Genomic DNA, 24,007 nt, shown 5'->3' with positions numbered 1-24,007 from the left:
ACAGACTTCTGAAAACTTAAGTGATCAAGGGAGTGCAGACAACACATCTGATCCAATGTCACCTATACATGTAGCTAATCCATCACCTTCTGGAACACCTATCTCTTCACCACCTAATGTATCATCACAACACCACACTAAACAGACTCGTGAAGAACAAGCTCAATCAACAAGGCAGTCACAAAGAACACACAAACTTCCTATCTACCTACATGACTATGTTCATTCCCTACCTCAACTTAAAACAAATCATGCCTCCTTAAATGCTTTGTTTTCTTTGAATCACCATATTACCTCTGATCTACTAACTCCTGATAGTCAGACTCTTGTGAGAAATGTTCGTCATGACAGGGAGCCATCATCATATGAGGAGGCAGCCATTGATCCTGCATGGCAAGCTGCTATGACACAGGAGTTTGATGCATTATACTCCAACCACACTTGGGATTTAGTAATGCTGCCACCTGGAAAGCAGGCAATTGGTTGTAAATGGGTGTACAAGGTGAAGCACAAAGCATATGGTAGCATTGAGAGGTTCAAAGCCAGATTGGTTGTTAAAGGCTATACTCAGCAGGCAGGAATAGATTATACAGAAACATTCTCACCAGTTGTAAAGATGACAACAGTTAGGGCCTTAATAGCTACAGCAGTTAAGAAGGGATGGTCCATCTCACAATTGGATGTGAATAATGCTTTTCTCCATGGGGACCTCAATGAAGAGGTGTATATACAAGTACCACCTGGATTAGTTGTAGAAAAATCAGGTTTAGTTTGCAAACTGAACAAATCTCTCTATGGTCTGAAATAAGCAAGTAGACAATGTTATGCAAAACTGACTGAGGCACTGTGCTCAAGGGGATACACACATTCCATGTATGACTACTCACTCTTCTACAAAAGGAATGGAGATTCATCAGTATATGTTGCAGTGTATTTGGATGATGTGTTATTGACTGGGACTGATCAGCAAGAGATTGCACAGCTCAAGGCATTCCTACATGAACAGTTCAAGATCAAGGACTTAGGACAGCTTCATTATTTCCTGGGATTGGAGATTATGTATAAGGATGATGGGGTCATTATATCATAAAGAAAGTTTGTGTTAGATCTGCTGAAGGAGTACAACTGTCTGGAACACAAGGCTTGCTTTTCACCTTTAGATCCCACTATAAAGCTGAAAGCCAAGGAAGGGGTAATAGTGCAGGATCCCACTTACTACAGAAAATTAGTAGGAAAGTTAAACTTCTTAACCAATATCAGATTGGACATAGCATACAGTGTTCAACACCTAAGTCAGTACATGCAGAAGCCCAGGGAACCTCACCTAAAAGCAGCATTTCACTTGCTAAGATACCTAAAAATGATCCTACCTTGGGAATTTTTATGTCAAAGGATGGGGATCACACATTTAAGGCATATTGTGACTCTGATTGGGCAGCCTGCCCAGATTCTAGGAGGTCCATCACAGGCTATCTGGATCTACTAGGTAACAATCCTATTAGTATGAAGTCTAAGAAACAAGAGACTATATCACTCTCTTCTGGAGAAGCAGAATACAGAGCTTTGAGGAAAGTTGTGGGAGAACTGGTATGGCTAAGCAGATCATTTGAAGAACTGACTGTTCCATTTTCCTTGCCCATTTCAGTCTTCTGTGATAGCCAAGCACATAGAGGTAGACTGTCACTTTGTGCGTGATCAACTACAAGCAGGCTTAATCTCTCCATCATATCAGAACACAAACAGCTCGTAGATATCTTAACTAAAGCTTTGATTGGGATCAAACACAGTGCTACATTGGGCAAGTTGGCTGTGTTCACCACACCTCCAACTTGGGAGGGGGGGGGGGTGTTAAGATTAATTATGTATATTGATGTATATTGATCAGTTAGTTAAGAGTTAGTGGAGTCATTAGTTAGTTAGAGTTGACAGCTGTACCAATCAACTTAGTAGTTAGAAAGTTAGTTAGCCGACTTAGTTAGTGAATTAGCCCTTAGTTGTTCAATTGTATATAGTGGAGGTTCCACTCACTTTTCTCCTTAATTCAATTGAGAAAAATCTGGAAAATTCTCTCTTCTGTTTCTCTTCTCTTACTGTGGCCTTTCATGGCGTAAAGGTCACAACTCTCTCACCATTGAAGCTCACCATCGAAGCTCAGCAAAGCTTCGAATTACTGTTCCATTGATCAATCCTAATACATTTAGTTATTAAGAAATTACGGTTCATATAAAAAAAATAAAAGATAAATCTTTTTTCTTCTTATTGTAATCTTTTCTTTTACTTTCAAACACACAAGAAAGATATATGTTTCAGTTTGTCTCAGAGATCTCCTAAAAATGTGTCTTACCTATATGTTCTTGACATGCAGAGAAACCATAAAATCACCATCCTGATTTAGACGACCTCAAATTTCTTTTTTAAGGATAAGGAAGCACTATTTTCGGTTGGCGTATTTAACGGGCTTTCAGCAGACATAGGCCAATGTTTTCAGGCTTCTATCAGCAGCTTTAGGCCCATGGTCTATTTAACAGATTGTTGTACAAAATAGCCGGCCAGATTCATTGTTTACTTTTTTTTTTGCCCGGTATACATAGATTATATATTGATTAAACAAAGTTATACACACACATATATTCGTTGGCTATTTTTAGTTTAGAGATTAGGTGGACGACGATTGGGTTAATTCTTCTATTTAATTCAAATATTATCCCTATATGATAAATAAAGATGCATTTAATTCTCTCCGGAAGTACCTCTACGAAAAGTTATTTTGATAAAAGTAATTCTAAAAATGAACAATTATTAAAAGTTTAGCCAAACAGTTCACTACATAATAGCTAAACTGTTAAATCACATACCAAATTTCTTTTAAGTTATTTAATTGTGTAAATATTCTTTATAGTATCAGGTAGTGCTTAAATTGTTTCTAAACCTCCCGTAATTTGGTTTCTGTAATTTTCTCTCTTTCTTTCTTTTCACTCTTTTTATCCATTCATTGTTTTAAAAAAAAGTTATACATTAGGCAAATTGAACTTCCAGATGCTTTTTCACAAATTCACTTGATTAATTGATCAGTGAAAAAAACTTGCAACATACTTAATCAACTAAACCAACACTTACAATTTACTACATCTAATTAATTAACACAAAGCCATCTTTAAGCTGCTGCATAGAAATAACATACCTTACTACCACACACTACGTATTCTAATTAAACTTAGGCGACATAATTAACTAACTAATAGTACATAAAAGCATCACCAGAAATATTAGTTTCTTCTCCTTGGAATTGATCTCCATCTGAAACTGCATAACCTGGAAGCTGCAGCTGATCCAAGTTATAATTTATTTGTGCATTCTCAACAGGAGTTGGGTTATTCTCATGAGGATAATAATTAGCAAAAATAGAGTCATGAGCCATTAGCAACGGATGATGATAATTTGGATTATCATAATCATCTATAATATTAATCATGGTTTGATGCAGCCATATTTGAGTCTTGAGAAATTTGACATAGTGAATTGCTTCTTCTAACATGGTAACTGTGTCCATTTTTGAACCACCAGGGATTAAACTCTGCAAAATCTTGAAACGATCACTGATTCTATGCCTTCTTTCACGAGCTGCTACACTTTGTGGATCAGTTGATAGTTTCACAACTGATCTTTTTTTCTTCTTTTCTTTGTCATTAATTTTGCTTGAAGAAGAAAAACAAGTGGAATGTTGTTGATCCATTGCTATAACTAATTACCTCTATCTTCTCCTTTTTTTTAAAAGATATCTTTATGAAGTTTGAGAAGAGGAGATTGTCCATGCATGGTTTATATAGAGGAAGAAGATTGCGTTAGGTACGTGGGACAATATAGAAATATGGTCATCTGATTTGAGTCAGCCAATCTTTAGGGCAAGATTACGAGTTTCTTGGGGGTAAATACTAAATACCCCTCCAATTGTAGGGTCAATAGGGCAGCAAAAGAGGTCTGCCATTGAAAATTACCTAATATTACTGACAGTACGTAAGAGTATTTCAATATACGCAAGGATTGTTGGATGTTTTGCCTCATCTCCTCATTTTTTTCATTGTAAATATAATAGTATGACTTAATATTTTACACCATCAGGTAATTCAGAAATTATTTACAAGTAATTCTCTTTAAAAGTGAAATTTATAGTTTCTAAAATAACTTAAACCGTTACAACAAATGAAGGTAACTTAATCTATATTATGTTTCTTGCACGAACAACTCTATGTTGAACTTTCAAGAGGGATATCAATATCGACAACAAGAATTCTGGTTATGGCAGAGAAACCAAAGCATTAGAAAGAAACATACAAAAAAAATATTGTCTACAAAGAAGCATTCAGTAAGATACCATTACATTAAGTACTTTTAAATTATAATATATAATTATTTACTAACATGACTAAATGGATCATTTGTGTAAGTTCTAATGATATCCTTTCATTTTGATTAATTTTTTGGCATTTAGAAATGATTGTTGTATTATTATGCATAAAATTTCTCTCATTAATTAAATTTATTGTTCTTTCATATAAATATATGTTTAAACCACCACATGTCGTTATTAAGTGCAACGTACGTTCATAAATACTCGTTGTATAAAAGATCTCTATACTGTCAATGGAGACTAGTTAAACTCTACCAATTAATGCATATTAAATATATTTACTTGCAATTATCTTTTGAAGTGTACTTTTATATAAATATATTAATTGTCAATATATAAACTTAAACTCTTGCCAAAAGTATTATATCCACATAGTTAGACGTAATGTTTTAGGTTTATAACATGCAAAGTTATCTTTATGTCAATTTCGACATATACAGATACAAAAATGTCTCGATCAGTAATTAGATAATAGTCTCATGTACCTAAAATGGAGAAAAGAAAAAAAAAAAGAAAAAAAAAGAAGAGAGAATTGAAACTGAGTAGTCCATTATTTAACTGAGATTAGGTTAAATGAATAGTTTAGTGTCCTTTCATACTACTACTGGAAGGGACATGAGAAAGCACTGAATTCTAAGTTGCTACATATGAAAGTGCTACTGCCTAGCTAGGGGCCAAATTAAATCCAAAAGTTACTGTTCCCATTGCATTTTATATTTTTCTTATCGATGGTATTTAAAATTTACCAGAAATTTAAGATATTCATTTGACCCATGTCATGTATCTATTCATATGCAAGACACATGTCATATAACTATTGATTTGGTATAAATATTCGATGCGAGTAAGTTTTTACTTTCATTTGACATATGAAAAGATTAATCTATCCTCTTCATACAGAGAACTTCACTTTATAACTCGTTAGCAGAGTGTTGTCAAATAATTGTGAAAAGTCGAAAACGAAAGTTTTCATATCAAATGGAGTGCAAATTAAAGGAGCACTTTAACCGAAAATGAATATTAGCACGAATCCAAATTACACATACCAAAAGAAAAAGGAAGAGGAAAGGATACCGGGAGATTGGTTTTTAAGACTCGTTAGAAATGTTTTGAGCTTTACATGACACTTTCTATGAGAAATCGGTAAAAACTAACATAGAACAACACCATTTCCTCCTCACAGATGCTACTGAAATAGGGGTAAATATATGAACGTCGTTGATTATGTCACCTCCAGAACCAATTAACCTTTGGGGCTTATGTTTTGTTTCTGTTCCTAGGATTCATTTTGTTTGGTTAAAAGGAGAATCACTGTAGAATATCTTGTTGGATATAGTCAGAACAAAGTGTCTTCTTTCTCTTTATTAGCTCTTCTTTTTGAAGTGCAAAATTTGCATGAATATTAGTGCTGTGCTTTAATATTTCAAACTTCTTTTTGCTTTTTCAACCTAAAGTACTTTAATTAGCAGTAGTAACTCTGTTATTCTCTTCGTAGTTGACATAGTAGACTTTCCTTGGGAATTTAACCAAATCCTCTCTTTTGTCCATCCATAGCCAACACACCATACCCGTTAGGAATGGACAGTCCAGTCCCGAACTAAAGTGTGGTTCTTTTGGAATCAATGAACCATAATGTGTGAGAAAAAAATTGGGCACCATAATATATATAGCGTGATATTTCACCGTGCTATACACTAACGGTACGTTTGCCGTTAAGGTATAGCGCGGTACAATACCGCGCTATACCTAAGTATTGGGCCCACAAATAATTCTTCTCGGTTGAACTGACACACCAATAATTCAACTAGGTATAGCGCCCATATTCAAGGCGCTATACCTCAAATAATTGTACCGGACTGGTTTTTTTCATTATTTAAAGAGTTTCAGGATTGTGTAAAAATCCATTCAGGATCCTTCTAGTCTACTGAAATATTTATTCATTAAGTTATTTTACATTTTGTCATAATGTCTGAAGAGCGAAGAATTAGGGTTTCATTATATTGGGGGGGGGGGGGGGGTTTGAGGTTGTGTGGCGAATAACTCAGTAAGTTATAGTTGTTGTCCACAGTGTCATGTTAAGTTGCCACTTACAATAGAGTACGATACATCAGTATCGTTGTTATGTAAAAAAATAAGTATGAGCAAATGTTCGATGAATATTAAAGTAACCAGAAAATATCCGTATTCTGTCACTCCGCAAGGGGTTGTTTTTATGCTGAGTACATCGAAGACGATGAAACTCTGACAGATTTTTTGAGGACTCCGGATGAATACTAGGAATTTCTTGTGATAAAAATATTGGAAATGTACGTCAAGGCTGAAGACGTTCGCAATAATGAGGTTCCGCAAAGTAGGGATATCCCTCAATCATCGGGTGGTTATTTTGTAGCAGTTTTAGCCGAACAGGTTCCGGGTGGAAGAGTTTGGCCTGACCTAAACTTATCTCCACGGGCTAATGAGTAGCTAGGAAATAATTTCTCCCCTAGTTTACATAATCCACAAGCCGAGTGGTAAACTTCAATTTCCATTGTGTTACGATATTTATTTTTATGTATTGAATTTTTATAATACGAATATATTTCACAGGGGGTACCAGCCAGATATAAATTTTGCAAGTTATGAACTAACGCCCAGTTGGAATATGCCTAGTTTTGGTATGTTGGATCATGGTGGTCCATACGGGAGTCATCATCAATACGATAATGTCCATCATGGGATATCAACATATTATGATTTATAAGTGAAGTGATAAAGCTATATGAAAAGTTTGGATCAATTTGAGAAACTCATTATTTTATTGGTTGTGCAGTGAAAACGAGCAACTTGAAGGTCCTGTCCTTACTCAATTGCCCGAAGACGACATATTTAATCAGGATCTGGCAGATGAGCAGAGTCAGGAAGAGAATAGTGATTATGACAACAATGTCAATGAGTCTGGAGATGACTCACCCTTCCCTGATGAGGGTGATGATGAGGAGGAAGAGAACGTTGAACCTAATTTGATGAGGGAGCATATTACACCTCCCATTAGACCAAGAGTGTACGAGTCCCACGTGGAGTTTCATTCAAGGGAGATTCCCTACCTTGATCGTTTGCCAAGTATGCCGTATGTGGATGCCCTCACAAGGGATCTTGACAAAAGTCAGACATCAATGTGGGATGAATCTAGAGCAACTGTGCTGTCAAAAGGCATGTTTTTTGCTGATAAAGCGCGCCTAAGCAGGGCGGTGCGAATGTACAACATAAAAGAGTGTCGTGAGATCGTGGTTCATGAGTCATCTCCGGATGTATACAAGGTTATTTGCCGTAGATGTTTTACGGGTTGTAATTGGATGCTGCGTGCGAGGAAGCAGAAAACAAATATGTGGGTTGTGGGTAAATACATTGGCACCCGCAATTGTGAAATTGCACATATTCAGTGGGAATTATTTTAACTTGAATGTTGACTTGATTTCTCTTGTCTTGATTCCACACAGTGAAGCGTCTATAAGGTACAAGATCAGAGAGTTATAACATCTATCCACCAGGTATATGGGTGTACCATTACCAAAAGAAAGGCATTTCTAGGGAGCAAACATGCGTTTGAAATTGTTTATGGTAACTGGGATAAGTCCTTTGCATCTCTACCTAGGTACATGTTTAACCCCGGGACTGTTGTTAAACGGAAGCTTGAGCGGAGTCCGGGAATACCAGAACACATATCATGTGTTCTGGGCACTTAAACCATCCATTGATGGTTTTGTGCATTACCATCCGGTAATATCCATAGACGGCACTCATGTCTATGGAAAGTATGATATTAATTTGTTGATCGTCGTTGCAGTAGATGCTAATGGAAGTATATTTCCCCTAGCATTTGCTATTTGTGCCAATGAAAACCAAGAGACATGAACATTATTTTTGAACCACTTGAAGGAGCACGTTGTCAAACAACGTTCAGGTATTTGTCTAATATCGGATTGTCATGGCGGTATTTTAAGTTCTGTACAGAATTTGCGTATATGGCAGGAACCGTATGCCTACCACTGTTACTGTGTGAGGCACCTGAAGGCCAACTTCCAGAGGGCTTATCCGAACAAAGACTTGTATGATTAAATATGGATGGCTACAACTGATCACCAAGAGTGTATTTCAGGAGACGAATGGAATTGATAAGGCAGGAAGACCAAGGAGCCTATACTTGGTTGATGCGTTATGAGCTTGACAAGTTGACTTTGCATACGGATGGTGGCAGAAGATGGGGAATTATGACTACAAATGTGTCAAGTCTTTCAACGGGTTACTGAAGTTTGCACGTGGATTGCCTGTCACTGCCATGGTGCGGATGTCATTTAAGCAGATGGCAGAAAGGTTTGTTGAAAGGTCCAGAGGTGCATCCTCATTGATGGAAAGGGTTGTTGAATTCATGCAATACCAATGAAAAGATTTGAGAAATACAGGAAGCGAGCACAGTGGCATTCATTTTTGCAGTATTGCAACGAGCGAAATATTTTTGAAGTTTGCACCGCTAAACATCACAACCGGAGGAATAATACACACACCGTTAATGAAGTCAAAAGGTTATGCTCATATGGGAAATGGTCCATCTATCACATGCCGTGCTCACATGCCAGGAAGTGCTTTCAATATACAGGTTTCACGGCAACCAGGTACGTTGATAAAGAATATAGTGTTGCTGCATACTTAAACACCCATAGTGGACAGTTGCAGACAGTGGGTGCTGAGCATTATTGGCCGCCAGAACCATTTAAATGGTGTGTAACAAGGAGTATGTGCGTCAACGACAAGTGCAAAAAAGAACGCGTATACGGAACCAAATGGATATTGGTGATACCGTTTATGTGCGTAAATGTGGCTTATGCTCACTATCAGTACACGACCTTCGTAAATGTCCTTCGGCTGGTTTGGGTAGTGGTGGTAATTCAGCTTCCGGTAGAAGTTCATCCAATGTGCCCAATTATGAAGGATACACGTAGTGTTTTGTTGCAGTAATTTGTTGTAATAAGTGTATGTACATGTTCAGCTTGCAAAATGTATGAAATAAAATTATGTTTTCATTGGGGTTTAATCTAATTGATATTTAGCATTAATACTTCAGTACAACAACTTAACATACACCCCAAGAAAAGAAACAATTGTCATTTTCCATTATCGTCGCTGTCTGGCACTATTTCATTGTCACTGTCTTCATCTTCTTCGTAAACATCGTGTACATACCCTTCGGGGCCGAGGGCATCGTATTCTAGGCCCCAGTTGACACACATTTCTCCCATTTCATTTCTATTATCAATAAGACCACTTGCTTGATTTCTACAATAATATGGGACTCCAACGTCCAACGTTTGTGGTAGAAACTTAGGTATTCCCTCCCACTCGACAACTGTAGGGAAAACAGGATAATCATTGTCTTTATGCAATTTATCATTTTCTAATAAATCCAATACTGATCCTCCGTTCCTCCTAGGAAGTTAAGATCACCCATTGCATGATGAACAACTAGTGCCTTTTTCATCACTAGAATCTCCTTCATCAAATACCAAATCACTTCTGGTTCATCTTTGTGTGTGTTTGTTTGGAAGGTTGCAGACAGTGCTTGTGGCACAACAAGCCCATGCCAGCAACATAGTACTTTATAATCATACCGTTTTGAGTCAAGGGAAACCCATTGTAGTTTTTCGCCCCAAATTCGCATACCTTCAGGCTTTGTAGAATGCGCTTCTCCCTCAATAATGTGCCCTGCAACTTTGAGATAAGTGTGTATATTGATAGGCTTACTTTCCAAGGTATGCAGAACACCATACCACTTGTCATCAACAAAGTCAGTGTAGCAACCTAGCATATTTTTTTCAAGGTAGGGATCGATAATGTTAAGACGTGTTCCATGGGGATCTGTTAAACTACCTTCACCCCTTTTCCTCTTTGTGAACCACTTATTAAATGTTAGTGGCATTTTTTAAATGGATGTTGTAATGTTTCTTCAAATGGTCTTTGAATACATATGACTTTGTTCAGTTTAAGAAGCTGTCTTATACCCGAAAAAATCATTATCACGCGAAAGAATAGCGCGCCACCAATATGCGTTATGTGAATTGTCTTGTCGACCTGAAAAAGCTGCCGTTCTGGATATGCTATATTGTACCCTAAAGAATCATTATCACGCGAAACATAGTGCGCCACCAATATGCGTTATGCGTATTTTCTTGTCGACCTGAAAAAGCTATTGTTCTGCAAAAGCTATCTTGTACCCAAAAGAATCATTATCACGCAAAACATAGCGCGCCACCAATATGCGTTAGGTGTTTTATATTTGCCTATAAAAGCCTAGCAAATTTAGTTATTACTTGCGCCTAACCAAAACAAATAGAAAAACTTTTCATAAATTTTTCATTTTTCTTGCATTAAGAAATGTCAGGACGCAATGACGTACCAAGGTGTTATTGTGGCAACCGTGTGATTTTGAAGCCATGTTGGTCAAATAGTAATGTGGGGCACAGACGCTGGATATGTCAACAACTTGTAAGTTATTGTTTTGGAAAAAATGTTTGTTAATATTTTTATATAACATGTTATTTAATAGCGTTGTGTTATGATCCACATTGGTAGGACGGAAATCAATGTAGCTTTGAAGAATTGTATGATGAACCCATTAAACAGGAATACTACAAATCTTGTTTGCAGTATGTTTGGAATATGACCGGTGAATACGAACTCCAGATCTTTAAACTACAACAACAACTTGCGGCAGTGAAGGAGAAACTAAATGAGGCGGAAGAAGAAAAAAATAGGTTGCAAGAGAAATTTATGTGGTTGAAGCAGAGAATAATGGGCGATAGTGACTAAACAAACACATGAATGTGTTGAGTGTAGTATTTTATTTTTATGTTTTCCATGTCATGTATTTTCATTAGTTGTGCCGAATTTAAATTATTTTAAGTTGTTATGTTTATTTTTGCGTTGTGGTGTTAAACTAATAAATATCGTGATAAATAAACATAAATAATGATGCTATTATATACTGAATGTCATATGTACAGATAATAAAAAATATCAATGTGTCCCACAGCATGTATGCTTTAAAGCATTGGCTGGCCTGAGGCGCATCCCATCCCACCCGGCTACACTATCAGGATCATTCTCATCAGTCGCTTCTTTATCGGAGGATGCTGCATCAGATCATCGTTAAGGCTGGCAGGCACGGTAGAAGGGGCCGTCGGTCCAGCGGTAACCTACAGAATAATAAGATATATTAGTATATAAAATATATATTACTAATGTATGTGTTAGCTAAAAAATTTTAAATGGTCTTACCATGGTCTTGGCGGGCTCCTGAATATAATCATCTGTCTCAGGCATGTCAGTATTGCACAAAGTGGCTTCCGTGACGGGCAAGGATGATGTCTACACAAAAAAAACACTTTAGATATTGATGACTAATCAATGAGATAAAAACAAATATAAATAATAGTAATACAAAATAACCAAATCCTGTGAAAGATCCTCAACATCCCTCGATAATGAGCCATAACTCAGTCGGCACCCACTATGCACATCTCGAGTCGGACGATCATCAGCAACCGTCGATGGCTCTATGGGACCAGGAAAATACTGATCCCACTCCTGTCGCATAATGGCCGTGCCCACGATCAACAATGGAGCTGGCGGGGTCACCTGCGTATTCCTTGGCGTCAAATGAAGGATTAATGATGGCATATCACTAGGAGCATGGTCTGGCTCAGGGTGGTCACCCGACCGATCAACTCCAACATCCTCAACAGGTGCCTCAACGCCCCCTTGCTGGGGACCACATCCTCGTCGACATCTAAGACCTCGTGGGACTCCCCTACCTCTCTGGGTACGCCTTCCACATTGACCGCGTTCAGGCTCCACTGGAGGCCCACGATGGTACTGCTCTGGCGGAACATAATCAGCCTCGTATACTAAGCGCTCATCGTCTCGGGCTCGCCTAAATATCTGGATAGCCAGATCTGTAACCTTCTGGCCATACTCGTGCAAAGTTATCGCTCCCTCGCCGGTATGCTGCTACATCTGCAGCCACAATTGGTAGAACAAATGTAAGCCAATAGCCTGTACAACATGTAAAATATTAATTACGGAATGCTAGGTTAACGTTATAAGTAAGTATAGCAGTGCCTCATGTCTCCCGGTGTATAGAATGTACCAACCACCAGAGGTTGAACGCGATTCCCGATGAAAAGTCGGGTAACGCTGCGGTACCAGCCCATATACTCATGCTCACCATCCGTACGCTCATGTGGAGGGGGTCGCAGAATCATGTCATGCCGACGGTCCCAAAACTCAATTTGCGCCTCTGGCCAGGCCACGTATGTCTGGTCAACCCCGGAACGATCATCCCGCTGGTAATGTGTCCTAAGCCAAGCGGGCGGAGTAGGTACAAGTTACGGTCGACCAAATTGGCGAAGGACTCGCTCGGTGGCATGATACTTGAAAATATCGAGACACATCAATGGGACGGACGAGCTCTACATAAGTCGGCCGCTAAAGCAATAATCGGGCAAACCAGCTATTAGCTCGTCGCTGTATGGCCTCCATATGAACTGTTAAGTAAAAATAGGAATCATGAGTAAACGCAACACATATAAAGCCAAGCCAAGTAAACTTAAGTATACACGTACCCTGCGCGCCCTCAAGCAAGTCCAACAAATCCCTATAATAAGGGAGATTATGTCGAGCCTCGACCTCGCGTCCGTAGCCTCGCCTATTAACCCACCTCCTATCTAAAGGGAGAAACGGTGGAGGTGTTGCATCCTGAGCGATGGGTGGTAGAGATGGCTGGATTTGCAAGAACCGCTCCCAGGCCCAAACCTAATATACATTGTGGACGTAAAATTTAAGGTATATTTTTACTATGTATGTTATAATCATGAAAATAATTGACTATGTTTTCACCTGCAGCAGCGGCAAAAATCCGGCAATATCTTGTTGGGTGCCCATGCTAGCCCGGCACATCTGCCTATACAAGTAACCTAGAACAACTGCACCCCAGTTGTAAAGAGGTAAATCATCTAGCCACTCAAGATGATAAAGAAATCTCAAGCTGACTAGGTCTCCCGAAGTGTTCGGGAACAATCCCCCACCAAACATAAGCAGCATCAACAATCTCGTGTACCAGTTGATATGAAGATCCGGTGTATCATCCCTAATGTCCGCATCCATCGCCTCCAGATGCAGCCGGACGGGCGTCAACTGCAAACGACTGGCCCCACTCAATGCAGCCTCCTCCGTTGGCTGGAAACTGGTGAGCTGCTGCAACAACTGCAGATACTGTAATCCCGTATATTCTCTGAGAGCATGCGGGTAAGCTACATGATGTCCATCAACCAGCAGCCCATAAAGAACCTCCACGTCCTGAAGCGTGATGGTAGCCTCGCCGATGGGCAAATGAAACGTGTGTGTCTCCGATAGCTACCGCTCTATCATAGCCGTGATCAACAACCAGTCCAACTGCAATCGGTCGATCTCTATGATCCTATAGAAACCCGTATCCTGAAGGCGTCTAGCAATACGGGGATGGAGTGGGTGGGCCCTAAGAAAGTCCCACATATCGTCTACCCGTCTAGTGTGGAATGTCTAGGCCAAACACTGCCTCTCCCATATGTACGAAGACCTATGCTCGGCCTGTAGCAACAGTAGCTCTAGTGATGCAGGTCCGGGATGCACAGGCGGAATCTCCATGACGACTACTGTAAATTGAACAATATTAATTAAAGTATTTTCTTTTTCATTGCTTAACATCTTTAAATATATTGCAATATCTTTAATATTAAAAATTATTCGATATTTTTACTATATTGTTAATTAGGTTGATACATTTTCTATATTATAATTTTAGATTTTATATGTTAATTTATTATTTTATATGTTAGTTTACTACTTTATATGTTTGTTTATTATTTTATATGTTTGTTTATTATTTTATATGTTAGTTTATTATTTTATATGTTTGTTTGTTACTCACCTATTATTGACTATAATAAAATTAAATAATTAATTTTCATAACTATACAAGATTTAATTATTAAATATTCATATAACAATACTTAGTTTGACAAATATTGTTGTTTTCTAATGTTATTTTCGTACATTTGTTAAATAGAATTTGAGAGAGTTTGTGTTTGTACTATCCGCTTTTCTTAGAAATTTTTGGGTTTAACAGATAATTAAATGATTAATTTCAATAACTACAAAGATACTACGCTAAAGGACACTACATTTTACTACGCTAAAAGGGCACTACATTACAGATACGAACGCTATATTAAAATTACGGGCACAACATACCGCTACAGGGAACTAAAGTCACATATTCATATATGTACAACAATAACATCTAAATAAGATTAATTACTCCTAAAATAATAATTTATCTATTTTACTAATCCTTTAGCAAATAACTAATCTAAACTGGATAAAAATAACAAATTAATTTAATTACAAAACAATCACAAAAAAATATATACTACAGTAAAAATTAACTAATTAACATTTTTTTAACAACCAATAACAATTCTCTATTTTACTAATTTTTTTTTTGCACACTAATAATATAATCCAGCAAAAAAAAAAAAAACAAATTAACTGAATTGCAAAACAATCACGAAATAACATAGAACACAGTAAAAAATAACTAATAGGTATTTTTTATACATGAGCTTTAACAAAAAATGAGCCAGAATACCTCGATTTTAATTTTTGAGAAAGTTGAAGATTTGGTGACTTGGAGCCGAAATGAGCAACCCACTACGAGATAACGCCTTAGATACGATGTGGGACCGAGAATCTACACTTTTTGTCGGACCGGTGGTCTCCAACCGAGTTTTTTTGGGTTAAAAATGGGGGAGGGGGGCCGCTATTTTTGTTTTGTTTAATGGAGAGAAAGGCTGACTGGTTTGGTGGGGAAGGAGAAGGGCCGTTTATTTATGTAGGTATAGCACCCTTATGTAAGGCACTATACTATAGCGCCCTACATAAGTACGTTTGTATGCAGTAAAATTGGAGGGTTCGATTTTCTATCGTTGCGACGACTCATAGGCACATTTCGCAGGTTCGAGGTTATGGTCGAGGTTCACCCTCGAGGGCTATCGATGCTCGACCTCGGGGCGATCAGACCAACGGTTGTGATGAAAAAGTGGGGAGTTCCCAAGACACATAACCAGAGCTGACAAAGTCTGGTGGGCTAAGTTCAGACCTGAATCATACCGTTAGCTAGCTGCCCCATCTCCATATCTTTGTAATAAAGTATTTGTACTATGTTGGGGTTTCCCCTCATATATAAAGGAGGTCCTTGCCACTTTGTAAGGGAGGTTGCTCAATATTAAGAAAGATACGAACATTCTCTCTAACATATTCTCTTGAATTCATTATCTCATTTATTGCTTACATTCATTGCGTTCTATTTATTGTTCTTCTTTATTTCCTATCATTTATCATAAAGGAGCCATCACCATAGATCTTGTAACTGTTATCTCCCCCTCGGTTGCCCCGAATCGGCCAACCAGCTCGACCCCGAGGTCCCGTAATCGACAGCTCGAGGCCTCCGATCTACCACCGGTTGATTCGATTATCTTTCCATTCCTAAGCCATAATACTTATTTCTAACCTTTTACTTAACATCTATCGCATTACAACTAGCATAAAAATAGATTACGTATTTTTAGAACCTCATAATCAAATTTAATTGTTATTACCATTTTCACGGTAAACAGTTTGGCGTCCACCGTGGGTCTAAAAATAATAGTGATTATTTTATTGCTGGTTTAACCACGTAACGCAAGTTATTTTTCACGTTTTTTCTTGTCCAAAATATTCGATTTCAGGTCAAAATGCCTAACTCAGTAAATGGAGGTGAAAACAACAATCCTAAGGACCACAGAGATAACGGTGTGAATGTTCCAGGTGTTGGTGTACCACCGCAAAACCCTGAGAGTACGCCGGAACCAATTCCCGAGTTTATGACCTCATACAACACCCAACACGGTAACGACGGTCCTCACATTAGCAAGGGAGCATGCTGAGAGATTCAGCAGGAAACCTGAAAAAATCCAACACGGGCTGAGAGAGAGATTCCTCAGCATGTCGTTCATATGATCATCTGGGGGACCGACATTCCCCAAGGACCCGTGATCAAACGGATAAACATACCCGCTGTAATAGAAGGGCCGATCCGAGACCGCATGACCGGAGACACTCTTGCATTCAGCGAGGAAGATTTCGGGACCTTAACACAGCCACACTACGATGCACTGGTAATTTAATTTCTTTTAAATAACATTCGAATTAAACGTGTGCTCGTGGACCCAGGCAGCTCAACCAACGTAATCAGGTCAAAGGTAGTAGAACAGCTCCGTCTGCTTGATCAGATCATACCCGCCTCCCGGGTCCTCCACGGCTTCAACATGGCCGGTAAAATAACGTAATGGGAGATCGCTCTCTTGGTTGACATGTCCGGTACAGTTCAAATCACCAAGTTCCACGTCATCGGTGGTGACATGAGGTACAACGCATTACTTGGTAGGCCGTTGATACACAACATGAGGGCAGTGCCATCAACTCTACACCAGATGATGAAGTTCCCAACAAAGGATGGTATAACAATCATATATAGAGAACAGCACGCGGCAAAAGAGGTGTTCGCGGTTTACCAGGAGTCGCTGAATCCTATACGCTCTACCCTAGATGAGTCTGGAAGCGTACAAACACCCGAAGATGGTGAAGAAGATTTCCTCTCTCCTCGGACTTTCGTAGCCCCAAAAGAGTTGGATACAACAAAATCGACAATTGAAGAGATGGAGCAAGCTGTTTTGATCGAGAATCTCCCAGATCAGAAGGTATACCTGGGAACGGGATTAACCACCGAACTCAGGAAAAAACTCATTCAATTCCTTATTAATAACATCGACTGTTTCTCTTGGTCCCACTTAGATATGACAGGAATCCTGCCGGAAATAACCACCCACCGGTTAAGTGTCAACCCCTTGTTTAAACCGGTGAAGAAAAAAAGAAGACCCCAGTCCGAAATAAAACATGCGTTCATCAAGGACGAGGTAACGAAACTCCTTAAAATAGGGTCTATTAGAGAGGTAAAGTACCCCGAATGGCTGGCCAACGTAGTAGTAGTGCCCAAAAAGGGAAATAAGTTAAGAATGTGTGTATATTATAAAGACTTAAATAAGGCATGCCCCAAGGATTCATTCCCATTGCCCAACATCGATTGCCTGATCGATGCCACGGCCGGCCACAAAACCCTCACCTTTCTTGATGCCTACTCGGGATATAATCAAATTCAGATGAACCCCGAGGATAGGGAAAAGACTTCGTTTATCACGAAGTATGGTACCTATTGTTACAATGTAATGCCCTTCGGGCTGAAAAACACAGGGGCCACATACCAACGTCTAGTTAATAAAATGTTCGAGCATCAAATAGGCAAATCCATGGAAGTTTATATTGATGACATGCTAGTTAAGTCCTTGCGCACAGAGGACCATTTGACTCATTTGCGGGAAACATTCGACATCCTCAGAAGTTACAACATGAAGCTTCATCCCGAGAAATATGCCTTCGGAGTGGGTTCAAGCAAATTCTTAGGCTTCATGGTGTCGAACAGGGGGGTCGAGATCAACCCCGATAAAATCAAGGCCATCGAAGAAATCACGGTGATAAATAATGTAAAAGCAGTATAACGACTGACAGGACGGATAGCGGCTCTAGGCAGGTTCATATCGAGGTCATCGGACAGAAGCCATCATTTCTTCTCTTTACTCAAAAAGAAAAACAACTTTGAATGGACTCCAGAATGTCAACACGCCTTGGATGAATTGAAGCGATATCTGACTAGCCCTCATTTGCTCCACACGCCAAAAGAGGATGAAACGCTGTATTTATACCTGGCCGTATCTGAGATAGCGGTAAGCGGTGTGCTGGTTCGAGAAGAGCAAGGTACGCAATTCCCTGTCTATTATGTAAGTCGGACCCTGGGGGATGCCGAAACCAGGTATCCGTACCTGGAACAATTAGCTCTTGTGCTAATAAGCGCATCACGAAAATTGAAACCTTATTTTCAGTGCCACCGTATTTGCGTTTTAACAACGTACCCTCTTCGTAGCATATTGCACAAGACCGATTTTCGGGCCGATTGTCAAAATAGGCCATCGAACTCGGGGGATATGATATAGAGTATCAACCCCGAACGGCGATCAAGTCCCAAATTTTGACGGACTTCGTGGCTGACTTCTCGCCCTCCCTCGTGCTCGAGGTAGAAAATGAGCTCTTACTAAAAGAGGGCACATCTTCCGGGGTGTGGACCATGTTACCGACGGCGCCTCGAACGTTGGAGGATCCGGACTCGGTATAGTCCTGAAGCCACCCACGGGCGGCATGATCAGGCAATCTATAAAAACTACAAGGTTGACTAACAATGAAGCCGAGTACGAGGCTGTGATTGCAGGTCTGGAATTGGCCAAAAGCCTGGGAGCTGAGATCGTCGAGGCAAAATGCGATTCACTCCTGGTAGTAAATCAGGTAAATGGGAGCTTTGAGGTCCGAGAAGACATAATGCAAAGGTACTTGGACAAAATCCAAATCATATTACACCGTTTCAAGGAATGGACCCTGGTCCATATACCCCGAGAGCAGAACAGCGAGGCCGATGCCCTTGCTAACCTGGGATCATCCGTCGAAGAGGACGACCTACTCCCCGAGGCTGTTGTTCAGCTATCCAAATCAGTGGTCAAGGAAGGTCATGCCGAGATTAACTCCACTAGCCTGACATGGGACTGGAGAAATAAATATATTGACTACCTGAAAGATGGGAAACTACCCACGGATCCGAAAGAATCAAGGGCCCTGCGTACCAAAGCAAGCCAATTCTCGCTCGATGAAAGCGGAACTCTTTACAGGAGAACCTTTGATGGTCCTCTAGCCGTATGCCTGGGGCTAGGAGATACCGATTATGTGCTCCGAGAGATCCACGAGGGGACCTGCGGAAATCACTCCGGTGCCGATTCCTTAATTCGAAAAATAATCAGGGCAGGCTACTATTGGGACAACTTGGAAAAAGACACTAAGGAATTCGTTCGAAAGTACAACAAATGCCAGAGGTTCGCCCCTATGATTCACCAACCCAACGAACAACTACATTCGGTCTTATCGCCATGGCCATTCATGAAATGGGGAATGGACATCGTCGGACCTCTACCAACGGCACCAGGTAAAGCTAAATTTATTTTGTCTATGACTGACTATTTTCCAAAATGGGTGGAAGCGCAGGCCTTCGAAAAAATAAGAGAAAACGAAGTCATTGATTTCATTTGGGACCACATCATGTGCCGATTCGGGATTCCTTCCGAGATAACATGCGATAATGGGAGGCAGTTCATCGGAAGCAAAGTAACACAATTTCTCGAGGATCACAAAATCAAAAGAATCCTGTCGACACCCTACCACCCGTGTGCAAACGGCCAAGTCGAGTCCACGAACAAAACCATCATCCAAAACTTAAAAAAGAAGCTGGAAAGCGCTAAGAGAAGACGGAGAGAAATATTGCACGAAGTACTATAGGCGTACCGAACAACTCCAAAATCGAGCACAGGGGAAACACCTTTCTCCCTAGTGTATGGTGCCGAGGCTTTGATACCAGTGGAGGTCGGGGAACCAAGCACCAAATACCGACACACCACTGAGACCTCGAACAACGAGGGCATGACTACGGCCCTCGAACTATTGGATGAAAAGCGAGAAGCCTCGCTGATCCGAATGGACACCCAAAAGCAAAGGATCGAAAGGTACTATAACAGGAGAACAAACCTCCGACATCTCGGAGTCGGGGACTTGGTCCTAAGAAAAGTAACCCTCAACACCCGTAACCCTAATGAAGGAAAGCTAAGCCAAAATTGGGAAGGACCGTACCGCGTCCTCGGAGTAGTCGGTAAAGGGTCCTACAAGCTCGGTACCATAGAAGGTGAACAACTTCCAAGCAACTGGAATATATCAATGCTGAAATGATACTACTGCTAGGGTGTCCGATTGAAAATTCTGAAACACCCTCGAGCATGCGTTGCACTCTTTTCCTTCGACCGGATTTTGTCCCTAGAAGGGTTTTACCGGCAAGGCTTTTAACGAGGCAACATCTACATGCTACCTAAGAAGGACTCAACAAAGTATTCAAGGCTTCCTTCCAATCAACCTCGAATATTGGGGGGCATCCCCCTGAAGGGTCACCTACCTGGGAAACCCAAGATACGCCAAATGAGGTCTCGATAGGAAAATGATGTACCAGGCCAAACGGTCAAATGAACCGTGTCCCTATAGAATAACCAAGTCCCTGGCAGCGAAAACCTGTATACTTGTACCAAGTAATCGAAGAATACTTCTCATCAAAGCATTTCACGCTTCAAAACAAACTCATTTCTGTAAAAGCGGCTCCTCTGTAAAAAACATCCCGAATACTCGGGGACAGGCGTCAAAAACTCAAGGCCACATGACCTCTGGGTCGGAAGCCCCGAAATAGTATAGCCCTCAACAAGACAATACCAAGTTTACAAGTGATGGCTCCCGAGCCGAGAAATCCTCGGTGACTCGAGGACTGCCTGAATGACCTCCGAGTCGGAGCTCCAAACTCATAAGCCCTCAATGAGGCAACGTCAAAGTCACAAAATGGCTCCAAAAGCCAAAAGCGCCCCGAATACTCGGGGACTGGCGTCAAAATCTCAAAAATCGCACGGCTTCCGGTTCCGAAACTCTGAAATCATAAGCCCTCAATGAGGCAATATCAAGTTTACAACTAATGGCTCCCGAACCAAGGTACCCTCGATGACTCGGGGACTGTCGCCAATCGCTACTTACCAAAAAACTCGAGGCCATAAGACCCCAAGCGGTCAGCCTCGGTCTCGTAAGACCTACATAAGGCGACAACAATATCTATAAGACCTCAAGCAAGGCATGAACCACACATGTACCAAGTGACAATATCTGTAAGACCTCGAGCAAGGCATGAACCATACTTGTACCAAGTATCCAAAACTGTAAGACCTCAAAGGCATGTAAAACTTATAAGACCTTACTAAAGGCATAAATTCGATCTCAAAGTTAAGGCTATATATCGAACTTGTAAGACCCCTAAAAGGCATACCCTCGATATAGACGCCGAAACTACTTCACTCGCGACTAAAAATGGCTCCGGCCAAACACAAATGACTACGGTCACAAGGCTGTACCAGCGAAACTAACATGACTCGGGGACGCCCGACCGTCGCTACAAAATCACAAGCCTTCAATTACTTCGAATCTACTTCGAAAAGAACCGGTACCCTCGACATAGGCAAAAGAGCTTCGACCATGTCAGCTCCAAATTACAGGCTTCGAGATACTCAGCCTCAGAGCCAAACCTCCCGAGGTGCTCGATCATCGCCATATAACGGCTCACAATAGAGGTTTTTATCAAACCGTCGAAGTGTCAGGCTAACGCAATCTCAAAAATCCTTAACGAGGGAAAAATGAAGCCTATATTAGAGGTCGCATCGACCCAAAGTGTAAGAGCCATTGTCGCTAGCCCATACAAGAGGTCATATCGACCCAAACCGTAAGAGCCATTGTCGCCAGCCCATACAAAAGGTCGCATCGACCCAACGCATAAGAGCCTAAGGGCCAGCTTGAAATTTAAAAACTTGAGGGTCAAATGAGCTCGAGTCAAAACCCGGCTCGGAGACTGAACCCAAAATAGTTAACTAAAAATGCTAAGAGCAAAAGCATAAGAGCTCGAGCGCCAACTCATACTGAAAGGGCGTACAGACCCAATACGTAAGAGCCACTGTCTCTAGCACTAAAATCAAAGGTCGTACCGACCAGATGCATAAGAGCCAGGTCTAACCCAAGAACGCTCGGGGACTGACCTTCAACCATTGCAGGTTGCTCAGCAATAGCAAAAATCTGAGGTTCTAACCCAAGATCTGAAATCTCGGATCGATTGTCAAAAAAAAAACATCACATATTATTTCCGAGGGGAAAAGAAGGGATAGGAAACGAAAAGCCTTTTATACATATTGCTCACAGAGGCGTGGTTACAAGGCCTGTAAAAACCCTTACAAAGAAGGAATCAAACAGAACCCTAATCTGTCATTAAGCCCACATCTTCGATGGCTCCGCCGGAGGTTGCACCCCAACTTCGGGGTCTTCCAACATCCTCTTCCCCTCTGGGGCTCCACCTTCATTCTTATCATCTCCTGAGCCACTACCCGACGCGCCTCCGGAAGCAGACAGGGCTCGGCAGGCATGTTGATACCCCGATGCGCGTATATCCTCGATAGTCTGCCTTCGAGATTCTAACCGAACATGTTCTACGACCCAAGTAAATTTCAATTCGGTCTCCTCAGGCGTTCTCCTAGTTTGAACGTTTACTACAACGACATCCTCTTTGTTCGAAGAGATGATCGCCTCGGCTTCAATTTTGATTCTGGATAGTGCATCAACTAATTCAAAATGGAGACCTATGTACTTGTCACTATCCGCCCTCGCATCACGAAGCTGATGTCCAACTAAGGCCATCCTTTCCTGGAGGATGTCCCTCTCGGAAGTTATCTCGTTCACGTGCCGTTTGAGTTCGAGAACTTCAGAGTATTTGGCTCAGAGCTCCTCCCTCAGTAGGGCATTTTCCCTCTCAAACTGCACAAATCAGATCAAAGATGTCAAAATGCTGGAATTTGGCAAACATTCGAACAATAGTAAACGGAAGCTAGGAAACCTGCTCAACGAGATGAGTCTTCTCACGCTCGTGAGGAGTCACCTCAACCTGAAATCGGGCGAAAGTCTGATTATAAAGCGCCCTGGCCTGAAACCATGAAGAAGACAAGTTAGGAAGATAAAGATTAGGACGACGGGCAAGAGTTACAAAAACTACCTGCTCATAAAGCCTGTTCATCTCGCTGAAAACAAGCGAAGCATCGAGCTCAGGGATTCCCTCGGGAGCTGTTAAAGGCCTCGCAAACGCGTCTCTGCCTCCGATGAGAACCCCCACATTGGAAGTTTCTTCGTTCTGGGCATGTTGCGCCCCTGGGGAGGTAAAATCGTTGCCTGAGGGGAATCACTCACGACAACAACACCGACAGGATCGGTCGAGGCCATTTTTTGTCCCCGTAGAGCTTCAGAACTAGTTTCCTCCGAACCGCCTACCGGGTGCGTCTCGGCTCGAGGGATATATTGGCCATCAGCCGGCTCGAGGACATCGCCCAACGCTTCCTCAGTAGCCTCTCCAGCCCGAAGTCGGACCACGACGACATCAAGTCCCGGCTTAGGAGCCATCGTCTCTCCGGCGTGAGGGTCGATCGGGTTTTCCCCCCTTTTGGGTGCTATCAAGAAATTGTTTTCTCCCTCGCCTTCAGCTTGGGGACTTCCCGCTGCTTCTGGGGCTAAGACTGCTGGGCTGTCCTCAGTTTCTTCCATCTTGGTTTTTTTGGCTCCCGAAGGTTCATTCAACGGACCTCCCTGTCTTTTCTTCCCTTCGTCGGGTCTCAGGGTACCCTCTTCTCCAGGAAATACTTCCTTCATCAAGGGAAACCCCCCCCCCCC

At 41.1% G+C, this 24,007-nt stretch overlaps 1 protein-coding gene and 1 pseudogene across 1 annotated transcript; both read right to left on the bottom strand.

Annotated features, from left to right (window-relative positions):
- The window catches only part of LOC109230214, a 135,400-nt pseudogene that overhangs the window by 80,153 nt on the left and 31,240 nt on the right, over window positions 1-24,007 (bottom strand).
- On the bottom strand, window positions 3,041-3,804 carry LOC109229398 (transcription factor bHLH140). Its single transcript, XM_019394821.1, has one exon. It carries the CDS (start codon window positions 3,731-3,733, stop codon window positions 3,236-3,238), a length of 498 nt encoding a protein of 165 aa, XP_019250366.1. The 5' UTR covers window positions 3,734-3,804; the 3' UTR covers window positions 3,041-3,235.

Source organism: Nicotiana attenuata, chromosome 7 (genome assembly GCF_001879085.1).
Source record: "Nicotiana attenuata strain UT chromosome 7, NIATTr2, whole genome shotgun sequence".
Classification (NCBI taxonomy): domain Eukaryota; kingdom Viridiplantae; phylum Streptophyta; class Magnoliopsida; order Solanales; family Solanaceae; genus Nicotiana; species Nicotiana attenuata.
The sequence above is the reverse complement of the archived record's forward strand: the minus strand, read 5'-3'. Positions and strand labels throughout refer to the sequence as shown.